This window comes from Pollachius pollachius (genome assembly GCF_949987615.1).
Source record: "Pollachius pollachius genome assembly, chromosome: 1".
Taxonomy (NCBI): Eukaryota; Metazoa; Chordata; class Actinopteri; order Gadiformes; family Gadidae; genus Pollachius; species Pollachius pollachius.
Genome location: NC_136934.1, coordinates 36308980 through 36322049, shown reverse-complemented (window position 1 = coordinate 36322049; position 13070 = coordinate 36308980). Strand labels below are relative to the sequence as shown.

At 46.4% G+C, this 13070-nt stretch overlaps 1 protein-coding gene across 1 annotated transcript; it reads right to left on the bottom strand.

Annotated features, from left to right (window-relative positions):
• Positions 1-2552: 2552 nt before the first annotated feature.
• zc3h12aa (zinc finger CCCH-type containing 12Aa) lies at positions 2553-10228 on the bottom strand. The gene is made up of 7 exons (XM_079744922.1): positions 10095-10228; positions 9166-9689; positions 7873-8012; positions 6233-6467; positions 5806-5912; positions 4309-5189; positions 2553-3965 (listed from the first exon to the last, which is right to left on the bottom strand). The coding sequence occupies exons 1-7, from the start codon at positions 10206-10208 to the stop codon at positions 3870-3872; spliced, it is 2097 nt and encodes a 698-aa protein (XP_079601048.1). The 5' UTR covers positions 10209-10228; the 3' UTR covers positions 2553-3869.
• Between the last annotated feature and the right edge of the window lie 2842 nt (positions 10229-13070).

Here is a 13070-nt window from a genome sequence, read left to right as displayed (position 1 = left end):
AGAGTACAATTACTTCTCATTCCGAGATAGTCGTCTGCATGTCTACTGTTGAGAAAAGGCTTGACCCGTAAGGGTAGCGTTTCATCATCTAAGTTCTAGAAAATCGGAACCGATATTGGCAATATGAAACAGCATGATTAGCGGATGCCTAATCTAAATCTAACCCCCCAAAACTCTCAGGCACCCAAACAAATCACTTGGAGGTCAAGGCGAGTTTGACAAGCTCCCCCTGCCCCAGCAGCCTATGGGATGATCAATCTTCCTGCACAGCCCCTTCCAGCTCCAGAACAGAATCGGTGATGTCTTCAAACATCAGGTAGCCACTTCAACTCCAAACTTTAATGTAATGTTGCTTGCACTCTGCTCCAATAAAGACCAACATCGGCCCAGTGGACCACACCTGTTGTCGAATATGTTATGTTAGAACATGTTAAATCTGTGTCATGTTAAACCTGGGCCATCACTCTACAGTTGGGCGTCTGTGTTTTTTGTGGCCTTTTCAAGCAGCTTCAGAATAATTGGCGAGCTAACAGAAGAATCGATGGTTTTCTCCCAGCGTAGTTTCACGGAGAAGCTTGCGGGCGGGTCGTCGATGCTTTGCACCGCATTCTCCGATGGACCTGCAGCCGGGCCACCGCGTCAGAGTCATGCTTCCCTCCGGTCGGATCAGCACCGGCACCGTCCGCTACCTGGGCTGCCTGCAGGGCGAGGCGGAGCTCTGCCTGGGGGTGGAGCTGGCCAGCCCCGATCGGGCTTCACGACAAGACGGCAGCCATCAAGGCCAGAGCTACTTCCAATGGTAAGCCATCTCGTCGTGTGTCTCAAGGAACTGTGTTCATACACACAAAGGCGACAATTTGTCATTATGAGTGCCACTTTGTAGACTTCTCAGGATTTTTTTTTCTTTTAAATGCTTCCAGTTGCAATCATGTCATTATTGGGGTTGAAGAGTTATGTTAGCAGAACATTTAAGTGAGAGAAAAATGTGCACAATTTAAGAGCTGATTTAAAATGGCCCACATTACAAGATCCTTTGACCTCACTGACATTTGTTTGTGTTCTTCCTGATGCCCTGTTCCGTTATTTGCATATTCTATAGAGTGAAGTTTTGGTTATCGCTAAACAAGAAGTGTAATATATCTTGTCCTGGTGAAAGGCCAAGAGCAGCTCTAGGCCCTGCCCTGGGATTAAGTTAACATGCATGCCGTGCATACTTTTACTTTGAAGTGTCTATGCAAATATACCCAGAGTGAGGACAATGCACCTAAACCACAATAACCACTGGTTCTAACACTGCAAATTAATTTATTTGGATTTAACATTACATTCCAATTCGTTGTCTTTGCATTTCAATTGCAATGTGTGATTCAATTGTGAGTCGTTGCTGAATATATTTTGTATTTATTTTTCTGTTCCTCTGGCCAGCGACCCAGGCTACGGTGCCTTTGTGCCGTTCAGCAAACTCCTGATGGCCTGGGAGTAGAATTGACACATGGACTGTACCTGATCTGGCTGTCTCTGGACCTGATATCCTCGGGATGGTTTCAGCTAGACTGTAATGGTTTGATCTGTTATGTACTTGTTTGATCGTGTTGGTGCCAGTTTGATCTAGTTGGAACTGGGCTGAGGTTCGGATCTGGTGGATACTGGTTTTATCTGGTCATACTATTTCTGGTCTGATCTGTTTGGTACTGGCATGATATGGTGGTCTCATCTGGTCTGTACTGGTTTCATCTGGTCTTAACCAGTCAGATCCCGTTGTGACCAGTTTGATCAGATTTTTACCAGTTTGATCTAGGCGTTACTTGTTTGATCTGGTCTGTACTGGTCTAATTTGGTTTTTTGTTTGGTTGTGTGACCTGGTGATTACTGTACCTAGTTGTTCATTACTGGTTTGATCTGATCGAAACTGCTCTGATCTGGTCGGTGTTTGTTGGATCTGGTCTGTGTTTGTCAGATCTGGTAGTTACTGCTATTCAATGTCAGTCAATGTGAAAATGTGGGATTAGTAGTGTTTGAATAGGGTTTGCAATAGAAACTATCTGGTTCAGATTTAACGTTAATAACAAGCAAGCAGGTAATGAAGAAATGTGTTCTTGCATTGTTTGTTCTTATGTTAATTGAATTGGCCAATTTCTCTCTCATGTATTTGTGTACTTTATTTCAAAGTTTCTGTAGAATACTTAGATTTCAAATAAATCCTGACAGGTTTAAACATTGACTTGTTGTTGTGGGGCTTGTTTCAGGAAGTGGTTTACTGCCTTCTCGATAAAGTTAATCATTACAAGATACTTCCTTATAGCAATGCCCGATGCGTACGGGTGTTCTAGGTTTCCTTGAGGGAAACCCAGAACACCTGCATACCCGCAACCTAGAACATCCTTGTAGGATACCTAGACAACAGCCCATTCCCATTTGAATTCAACCATAAACCTGACCAAAGCAAATGATGTGCAATGAACTTTTGAACAACAATGGAAGTCTTTGCAACCAAAGGTAACGAACTAACCGAAGAATCACGGCATCAATCAAAGCAGCACAAACATTTAAGACCACAATCTTTAATTATTTCAGTTATCAACTCTTGAAGTATACACTTTCACTTTAACTCCCAATAATAAGAATAAAGTGATAATTCATGATCTTGAAGACAAGAACTACGGGAGGCCCTTAAATATATATAAAATATTGATTGCCCAATCAACGATACTTATTAAGCAAGAATATTATTAGATTGAATCTGAGGGAAAAAAATGTATGGAATCTGTTTATGCTGGTCTTCAGTGGATGCAATGGTTACTAGTCCCAAGGCCCTAGAACACCTCATAACCATTTCTGATCGGTAAATCTAATAATCTTAACATAAATGTTACATTCTATAATAAATCTTTGATATTGACATGGTCTCTGTGTGGAATGCATACAGAGAAGAACATAGATATCAAAAAGAAGGACAGAACGGCACGAGAAAAAAAAAAGATGAAAAGTGTAGTAATACCATCTGGCAGTAAGTTTTGAAGCACAAAACAGGGCTTTAAAAAACTCCCTCAAGCAAAACTTCCATCCTGCTCTCCAAAATGCAAATCATGGTTCAGCTCATCCTGCAACAAACGCTGTGTGTATGTACCCTCCTATTAAAGTGTACATGTCACATTTTGATACAAAGATGTGTACAGCAGACAACGTACGATATGAGGACAGAGAGAAATCATATACATCATTTGAGGAATAAACAGTTATACAAACATCAGCCAAGAAGACACAATATGCATCAACAGTCAAATCTCCAAACGCACGGGCGGTTCAGAAGCACAATCTCATCCTAAACATGGATAACTTGACTCAAGTGTCATACAATTAAACAATAACTAGATCCTGAACAGATCCATCCGTGTCCCCCATGTAAACATAAATATACAAATACACAGGCAGTTTCCCACGACATACTGAAACAGACAACATTCATAGATGTTGCATTTCGACTTTTTGAGCGAGTAGAAAAAATAGAAAAAGCTATTAAACACACCAAGAAATGTCATTCAGGGTGTATATAAGGGTTAAAAATAGCATGTGAGGGCGGGGCAAAATCGAGGGTGGATTTGATTGGCAATCGTGGGGACACACACTGCTCCAACAGTGTTGTTATTGGTTGAAATGTTATGCCACGCCAACACATATTTGGTGTCACAATCAAACACACAATAAAATACATTAAGAAAAATATATTAGGATACTTCTCTAGTCTAAATCTAAATTGCCCTTTGTGGTCCATTGAAATTACGTGCCGTCGTTAAGCGATGGATGAACTGACGGTCATCATAGGTTATCACAGGTCACCTGAATCTTGGAGGTGGATCTGGAGAAGAAGATCAGAAGACCTGTCCCTGAGCTTTGAGCCTCAGGATCTCTGCTGCCAGTTTCTGGGCATCCGTGAGGTATGGGAACATCTCCATCACTACATCCACCTGACAGGAGAAGTTGAAGATAGCATTGATTCAGGGTCCAGGAGTCAAGTTGGTAGACAAGCAGATGAAAAGGTCCTGGGTTCGATCCCCAAGGTCCTCAGCCTTGTGTAGGCCACCCTGAACGAGTTGCTTAATTCCCAAGGTTTTTACCCTTTCTATTTTGTAGCTGCTGTTTTGTAACTATCATAACAGCACTAACATAAACACTTATATAACACGCAATATATTTAGCTCAAATATACAAACAACATATAGATCACGAAATATCAGTTTGATTGTCCACAGATAAATTTACGGTAGCAATAAAGATAACAGCCATGTGTAGTTGAAATTTGATCTTTACCTGATAAGGGTTAAAGATGGCTTGCAGTTTCTTGCGGAGATCAAGCCTATCTGGGTCAAAGGCTGGCGAACTCATCTGAGATGGTGCCCATGGATGAGACACGGGATTCCGGTACGCACAGCTTTGGCCCCCGGACTGGGAGGGACCCCCCCAGGGCCCCCTGGTCTCGTGGGGTACCGACCAGTACTTAGGCTGCTGCTGCTGGTTGTGGCTCTGCTGTCTGCTCTGTTGGGGGTGCCCTGGCAGGCTGTAGTACTGGTGCATGCTGGGAGGGTAGGCATGGGGCGGGAAGGTGTCGTATTTGGGAATGGAGGCGGAGGAGATTGAGGAGGAGCAGCAGCGGGGGGAGTGTCCTGCGGAGGGCTCAGCAGGGGGGCAGCGATCACACATGGAGCGGGGGCCGGGCCCCTCCAGGTACACTGAGGGCTGCGGGGGTCTGGACCACGGCGAGTGGCCGTCGCTTGAGAACTGGCTTTCGTAGGAGCCCAGGCCCGAGTCCTGGGACAGGCCCGAGTTGGGGTGGTGGGAGGGACAGGCGGGGCCTGGCCAGTCCTTCTGGGCCCAAGTGGCAGAGGTGTGGTTCTGGGTGGTCCTGCCACCTTCCTGGCAGATCAGGAAGTTCTCGGTTACCTTGGCAGGATGGGCTGTGCCTCGGGGCACCAGGGACGGCCAGGGCTCCGTCTCCAGGTCCAGGGAGCCCGGGTGGGACGCCCGGTCCGGGGTGAAGGGGGCCCCCCTGGGTAGCGGCCGGTACTTCCCCTCGGGTTTGGGAGTGGACATGCGAGCCTTCTCCCTCAGCTCATCGGCCAGGGAGCTGTAGGCCTGGTTGGCCCGCTCCGGATGGTAGAACTTACACTTGATGCCATAGGTGCACTTCTTATCTGCATGGAACAGGACATGAATATGAATATGAATATGTAATAAGTCCAATGGCTTAGCAATGATTGGTGGATTCATAGATTGGTTGATTTTTTTTTAATATTATTGATATTTGTCAATAAGAAAAGTCCAAAACACCAGCTGCTTATGGCTTTAGAAATCTCTCAAAATATGTGAAATACTAAAGTAGACTAAGTTAGGCAGAGTTTAATTCACAAAAGAGTTGAGATGGGATTTCATTTAATTTGTTGTTTTAAAGTGGCAAACTCAAAGATTTCCATTTTGTTTTCTTTGCCTTCCTTTTTTCCAGAGATACAAGCAGTGTCTCCACCGTCAACCAGGTCATGACATTTATATGCAAATGCAAGGACTTTCATAAGTGGGCCATAGGCTCAATCAGTATTGTCTTACGTAATTCGGCAATAGACAGTGAATTAGCAGACATTTATTCACATGAAAACCTTTTGCAAGAGATTGCAACTTTAAAGTAAAACCTTGAAGCAATAACATATTTTCCTATGAGGCCTAACGACCTGCTGTTCTGCTCTTCACAGAGCAGGTAAAGAATGAGAACAGAGCACTCTGGATCAGGTGAAATGGTCTCTGGTTGGGTCGTACCATAAGGACAGAGGGGTCGGTTGGGCTCAGACACCAGAGGCTTCTTCCTCAGGAAGTTATCCAGGCTCGGGCCATGGCGCCCTAGAGGGTCATCAGGGGGCATAAACCTATAAACAGGAAACAGAAAGCAGAAGGCAGGATTGCATAAGAAATAATGGGGAATTGATATTGAAACCAGAACAGAGACACAAAAAGGAAATGCTCAGTATATATATTACATTTGATTAAATACTCACATTTATACAAATGTACACAAATTAATAGTACAATTTACAAAAAAAAGGGGATTATAAAACCAGCTTAAAGGGGGTAAACAAATATTTAACTTTGACGCAATGTTTACATAAATTTTACATCCCCAACAAAACGCCTAAAAACAAACCGCAGCGTGAGAACAGCGAGGAGGCGTGAAGCGGCTGGGACCTACTTATCGTTGACGAAGGAGTACATGAGCAGGCACTCCTCGATGCACTTCCTCCACTCGGGCCGCTCCGCCTGCAGGTCCTGGTAGGTGTCGTTGGACACGATCACGGCGCCCAGCTCGTACGCCAGCTTCACGATGAAGCGGTCGTCGTAGCAGACCACCCGCTTCCCCCCGACGCGACGCGACGGCGTGAACACCAAGATCTTCCTCTTCTCCAGCTCCGTCAGGATGTACTGGTCTGAAACATCATCACCATCATCATCATCAGCACACAATCATGCATGCCCCTTTGTTACGCCACACGCCCCAACAATGTCCTCTTATGTACTTCTTCACGTGCTTCAGAAGATTGGTTACTCTTCTTGTGTTGCTGCAGCTCAGGGTGGATTGTTCCTCTTCAGTCGGCTGTGCGACGTTTTGTTTTGAACCCTTGATATTGCACACGCAGAAATGGAGCAGCAGGCCACAGTGCATATTTGAGACGTTACGTAATCAGAACAAACAATGGTGTTCATGTTGGTTGTAGACAATGCAACCGTAGGGGTGCGTGAGTGTGTGCGCTATGCGTCATGCGTTTTCTTCCTCTCCCATTAAACATGTCAACAATTTCTACCATTAGCGCTTGATCGACTGTTGCTGCTGGTTCTCTAATACGGATTTGTGATTGACGAGCAATCAGTTGTTGATGGGTTTCAAGTGGCTATATGGCTTCTATCTAAGCTGTGTTTTGAATTGATGTCTTGTATTCGATTGATTTATTAATTCATTATTTTATTCCAGAGCTCCTTGACCCATGTTGTAGATGGCGTTTGAGGAAGGTGTGAAGCTATTATTACCAAGTGCCGCGAAGAGTCTAACAGTCTGGCAGACTCAGTCCGCCAAGCTGGGCGTGTCAAAAAAATAAAACAGCTTTACTTCCTTGCGGGGTTTTTCCCCAGAAGTTGAACCTTATTTCCTGGAATGGAGTAAGAGAAGTTGATGACTCCGCGTCCAACCCAGTTTTGAAAGTGTTTTGTCGTGACATAAACAGGTCCAATGTGTATCAGTACACATTGGACTCCGGTCACACTCCAGTCAATGGTACATTCTATGTCCATTACCTACATTATAGTTTGTGTGTGTGCGCGTGTGTGTGTGTGTGTGTGTGTGTGTGTGTGTGTGTGTGTGTGTGTGTGTGTGTGTGTGTGTGTGTGTGTGTGTGTGTGTGTGTGTGTGCGTGTGTGTGTGTGGTATATCAACTAGCTAGATCAATGTTGCCAGACGTGACACATAAACATTAAAGGAGTGTATGATTATAGATTTGAAAGAGTGGAATGTACTGAATGTGCTTGTGTTGTGTGCAGGCAAGGGCATGGCAAACAATCACCGGGTTTGTTTAAAATAAACTCTGTCTGCAATGTGATGTCACAACATGAACCGCACAACCCAATGGGAAAGTCTTCCAGCAGATAAGACTGCGGGTACAATGTACACCACTGCATTTAGCATGTTTGCTAATGCCGTTGTCGCGAGGGTAAAGGCCGAATCTTAGTCCAGCCATGCCAAACACAGGGCAGACTGGGGTCTGCAGCCACAAATATGGGGTGGGGATTGTGGGACAGGTAAGGGGGGGGGGGGGGGGGGGGGGCGTGGTGCGACCTCACCTGTAATCTGTGCGTCGGGACGAGGCTGCTCCTTGCGCCACGAAGGGACGAACACGGTGATGGCGGTGTGTCCTCTGAGCAGGAAATAGTTGACGGCTAACAGGATACCCTGGCAGGAAAACACTTCCTTATTTCCGTGACTGAAAAGAAACAAAAGGAGAGGGGCAATTATTAAATTGAAAGGAAATGAGTTGTTCTTGGCACTGTTTACAGACTTCTCACCTCCAGAAACCACAAAACCTGAGCGTCAATAAATTGAATTGATGTGAGTCAGCTTCTGTGGTGGCTGGGTCAGAGGTAAATAGGTGATGGATGATGTGAGATTAGAGTCACATACTTCCAATCAGATATTAAAGCTACAGTTTCAATATCTGCTCACAAACAATATCCAACACATTCATGGAGGATCTCTGGAGAATAACCACGGATGACACAAGCTTAGGCAGGTGTATACGACTTCTTCAATCTTTTTCTTTGTTCAAACAAAAAAACCCAGGCTCCGGTAAATGTTCCCACAGTGAATGTATCCTCCAGTCCTAAACCCTTATTTGTGCATATTTAGTCGGTCCGTTGAAGACAAATTCCCCCGCGAGGGAGCAAGGGATCAGTCACGTAATGGGAGACTGAGCGGAACGGCTCTGCTTCTTACAACAGACGGGTGTTTGGAGGGGGGTGTGTGCTCAGGATTTGCATACTGTGGAGGAAACCTTATGCTGAACACGCACGGGCACGACCGCTCACGCCCTTGATGGATGGACTGATGTTCAGCTCTGGGCCTGTTGCGGTCCCATGTGGGTTTGACCATTCAACGGCCCGGGGGTATTAAGAATAGTAGAATAGATGTTAGTACGGTGGGCCTTTGTGTCTTTTATTTTCTCTCTGTCTGTGGAAGTGTTGACCTTTCAATGTAGAAAGGAAGGCAATGAACGCAACCCAAGGAAACGCAGAACTTGATCAAAATGGTTCATAACTTCTGCTGCGCTTTGCTCTGCTGAACACGCTGCCTCTGAGGCGATTGAAGAGGAACTCGCCTTTTTATAGAGAATCTGCGTTTTCACTAACACTTAGATTATTTATAAACTAGTTAGTTTTGCTTGAATAAGAATTGTACATGAGCCTGGATACCTTTCAGTGTTTTACTGATGCTGTTGTAAGCAGTGATATTGATCAAATAAAATAAAAATAAAAGAAAAATTGACATTGTTGCCATGGCAGCGTGCACCACACAACGATGGACTCTGAAATCACCCAAACCCTGAATGAAGGAATTTATAGTTTGAAAGTTGAGTTCACCTCATGGCGACATTGCTGCCGTCGATGACCACGGCCTTCAGCTCGTCCTCCTCGTCACCCCCCTCCTCTGCTGAGGGGGGAGGAGGAGGGGGAGGAGAGGGGGTTGATATGGTACCCCCCAATGCCGCCCTACTACCAGGACGCCCCCCGGGCCCCAGCGTGTCCCTTTGGCCTGCGGCGGACCTCTGGTCTGCGTCGGCTACGCTGGGGGAAGAGGAGCTCCCGGCCTGCTGGTGGCTCTTGTTCCCCACCAGCTCCCCGAGGACCGAGTTGGTGTCGGTGCTGGGGCCCAGCCTCCGCAGCGTGGCATGGACCTCCATCGGGGAGAACCCAAGCTTCCTGAAAAAGTCAAGCCGCAGCGGGTCTCCCTCCTCCTGTTGGTCCGGCGGCAGGGCTTGGACCGGCCCAGGCTGCGTCATGGTGCCGTATCGGGGGGCTGTGGTCGGCTGCTGTCCTGGTTTCAGGAGCATAGGAGGCTGCCCTGTTCCGTTGGGAGTCACCTTTAACCCCTCCGCTGATATCCGCTGTACAGAGGGGGGCACAACTGCATTAATCTTAATGCGAGTATAACGTTTGAACGTTTTAACACAAGAAAAACTTAAAGTAGCAGCTTTTGTAAATTGATACTGGATTCCATTTCATTTCATGCCATACAATAACCACTAATAGTTTGTAATCAGATCGATTCGAACATTTAGGTTATCAGTCTATTTTTTTGCGACTACGTCAAGTTTGGTACTCGAAATCATAGAAAGTGTCGCCAGAATAGCTGAGGGTAAACCAAACCAAACCAGACCGTTAGTCCCGCAGAGCAGAACCAAACACGAAACGCAGAACAGTAACTGAGCACCCCACAAGAGACTCACAGCTTTACAAACTCTGCCGACTGAACACAAATAACAACACGGAAAACTGCCTTGCAAACTTACCTGGCAGGTGAAAAAGTAAGCGTAAACGGGATGCCACGGAAACTTAAAACCTTGAGTTATATCAGCAGGAGACAGTATCGAAGTAAACTTCAGCAGCCTCTTTCCGCGTCCCATTGATCACAAGTGGTGACACGTACAGTAGACTTATGCATAGTTCCTCCCTCTTTCCGTCCTCTGAATCGCAGCAACATTTGCATATAACAGAGCAGTCAAAGTAGGCCCACGTCCCTGCGGCTTTGAAAAACAAAACGACACTCGTTGTACCACGTCTGACAATACCTGTAATTGACACGTTTGGCTTCGGTTCAGTGTGTCACCTGAGGACATTTTTTGAGTATGCTTAAAAAAATGAAACGCAAAGTGCCTATTCTAGCACTTTTGCGCTAATTTATTTGCCCGCTAGATGTCATCCCTGGACACACGTTACGTGCCCCTGACGTTGTTTTTTTTTACATAGTCCTGGTTGTGTGGTTGAGGACCTGGTTTTGTACTTGTTTTTTTTTACAGGATAGTCAGCTTTCGGACAGATAATAACTAATAACTTACTAAACCACTTAAAACAACCCCTATTTCAAAATGATTTATATACGTTGGCCCATTTTACTGACGGGCTTCACCTGCTTATAAACGATGCATGGACATATCCTCCAAGGTCGAACCCCTCGGGGCTCAAATGACCCATAACCTTTCAGAATGTTCCTGTCGGAAGGGCCTCCTAGGTATTAATCATTAATCAATCATCATCTTATCTTGGATATACAAGTTATGTCGCCACAGTGGTGATTTGGTGCATTATCACAAATGAAAAACATCCTGGCTACATTTGATCCGGTTGATTGTGTGTGTGTGACCAAAGCAGGGTACATTTAGCACGACATTCATTTAGTTCGTTTATAAAAGGAACAATTAAAAAATGTATCGACTCACAATGACCAAGAATATCGTAGGAATACAACGAGGGGAGGAAAGCATGTGCTCCAGTTGTAGCTCATTGGTGAAGTGGAGTCAGGCGCCCACTGATTGACGCGCAGTAATTGGCGCAGCTGCGCCTCCTGCGTTCAGTCCTGTCTCCACGCGTCCGCGGGTCTGAGCTTGAGGTGCGTGGATGGCGGCGCGATCTATCGAGTCGTTGATTGATCATCCCGCCATTCGCTACACATGCCTCGAAGGTGATGAATGGCTGATGCTTTGTTTACGTGCGTAGATATTCTGCCTATTTGCGCTAGGCCTACTTTGTCATATGCAATACATTTAAACGAGGTTTTTGAGCTCGGGAGCAACAAAATACTATTTTATTGTCCTACAATATGAGCGAGGCTAGGGGAGCCTGCCGTAGACGCCAGGTGGTTCCAGTGTTGGCTGGAGGACCATGAGATGCAGCGGCATGGATCTGTTCTGGAGAATCTTAGCTGCCTTCAGCTTCGACTGTTTTAAGGACTCAACTTCGAGGTATGTGTGATCAGAATAATGTTTCCTGGCGTGTTGGCCATAGTCTATTTTTTGCAATAGGCTAAGATCATTTCATATTGGATATTGATTGGGGGTCCGTACCAATAGCCCTGTGGATTATGTAACGTTAGACATGGATCCGTTATTGAATTAATTAAGGAAGAACAACCGCACTGATTAATAACCGTGGTCGGTTTTAATGATAGCTTTAATGGTGCATATATGTACTATATATAGTCTAACAACGAAGGATAAGGGCTATCGGTTCATTTCAGTTGTTATGACAACTGGGCTTTGAATTAGTAAAAAGCGACGTCTTTGTGTTGCTCATTAACGCCACGTTTAGTCTGGAGCCAAATTAACCCATTCCACATTCTGTTCACGGCACTGACTTTAATAAATCGGCTAATATTCAGTTAAAATTCATAGTCACAGTCACCTTTTTTGCTCATTTTCCCTCTCACATTAAGTACATCCTCAACAGAGCATAGCATAGAAGCATTTTTTTTGTATGTTTAAATCTTACCTTTAAACATTTAAGGTTCAATACTACATGCAAAATAGATAACCGACACATTTCTGCTCTCATATCCTTCCCTCACATGCAAACTCTGTCAGAGAGAGACCTCATGACCGAACAGGGTGTCTTTGAGAAGTGCTATGTCACCCCCTACTCCCCTCATCCACTCCTCTTCCCCTCCTCCCCCCCCATCAGGTCTCCCACAAAGCTGGGCTCCAGCCGGGCCGGCAGCCTTGGCAGCAGCTCCCTGACGGGGTCCCTGTCCCTGGGGCCCGAGTTGCCCCACTGCCAGAACTGCATCTCCTACGACGCCCACCTCAAGCGCCTGTCCTGCGGCCACCTGTACTGCGGCGCCTGCACCGACCACATCGTCAACAAGGCCTTCGAAGACATCGAGGGCCTCTCTGACTACCCCTGTCCCATGTGCAAGTCCATCCGCCAGCTGGTGGGGCTGGGGCCCGGGGCCCACTCGGGCTGCTTCTACGGGCCCTACAGTGTCCTGCAGACGGCGGAAACTGAGCGCGCCTGCTAGCGCCGTTCCGATGGCTGGGGACTGCAGCTGACGGACACGTCGGATAGGTGGAATGTAGGGGGGGGGGATGCGCTACGTTGTTGGGACTGCCCGTCCGCACCCTCCTCAATTGCGCCCTATGAGTGTCCTCACCGTCACCGTGGTAACTAGGTACCCAGATACCAAAGCCTGATGTCTGATGCTCTTGGGCTGCACTGGATGGACGGACTGACAGACAGGTCCCCCGCAGGCAGGGCATCGGGTTTGGCTAATCGGAGGCTATTCCGTATGATTGTGAACCGCTGGGCAGGGAATCGTTCGGATCATCTGCACATGTGTTGTCCGTGGCTGTCGTTCTGGTGTCCTCCGCCAAACGGAGATCTGTGTCATTACAGAGAGTGGCCGCGGAGCTCCTCGGTACACTGAAGGGCCCCTTCTTTATCCACAGGCGTGATGCTGGGGAGCCACTTCAATGTAGCCCGGGCGTATGACGGAT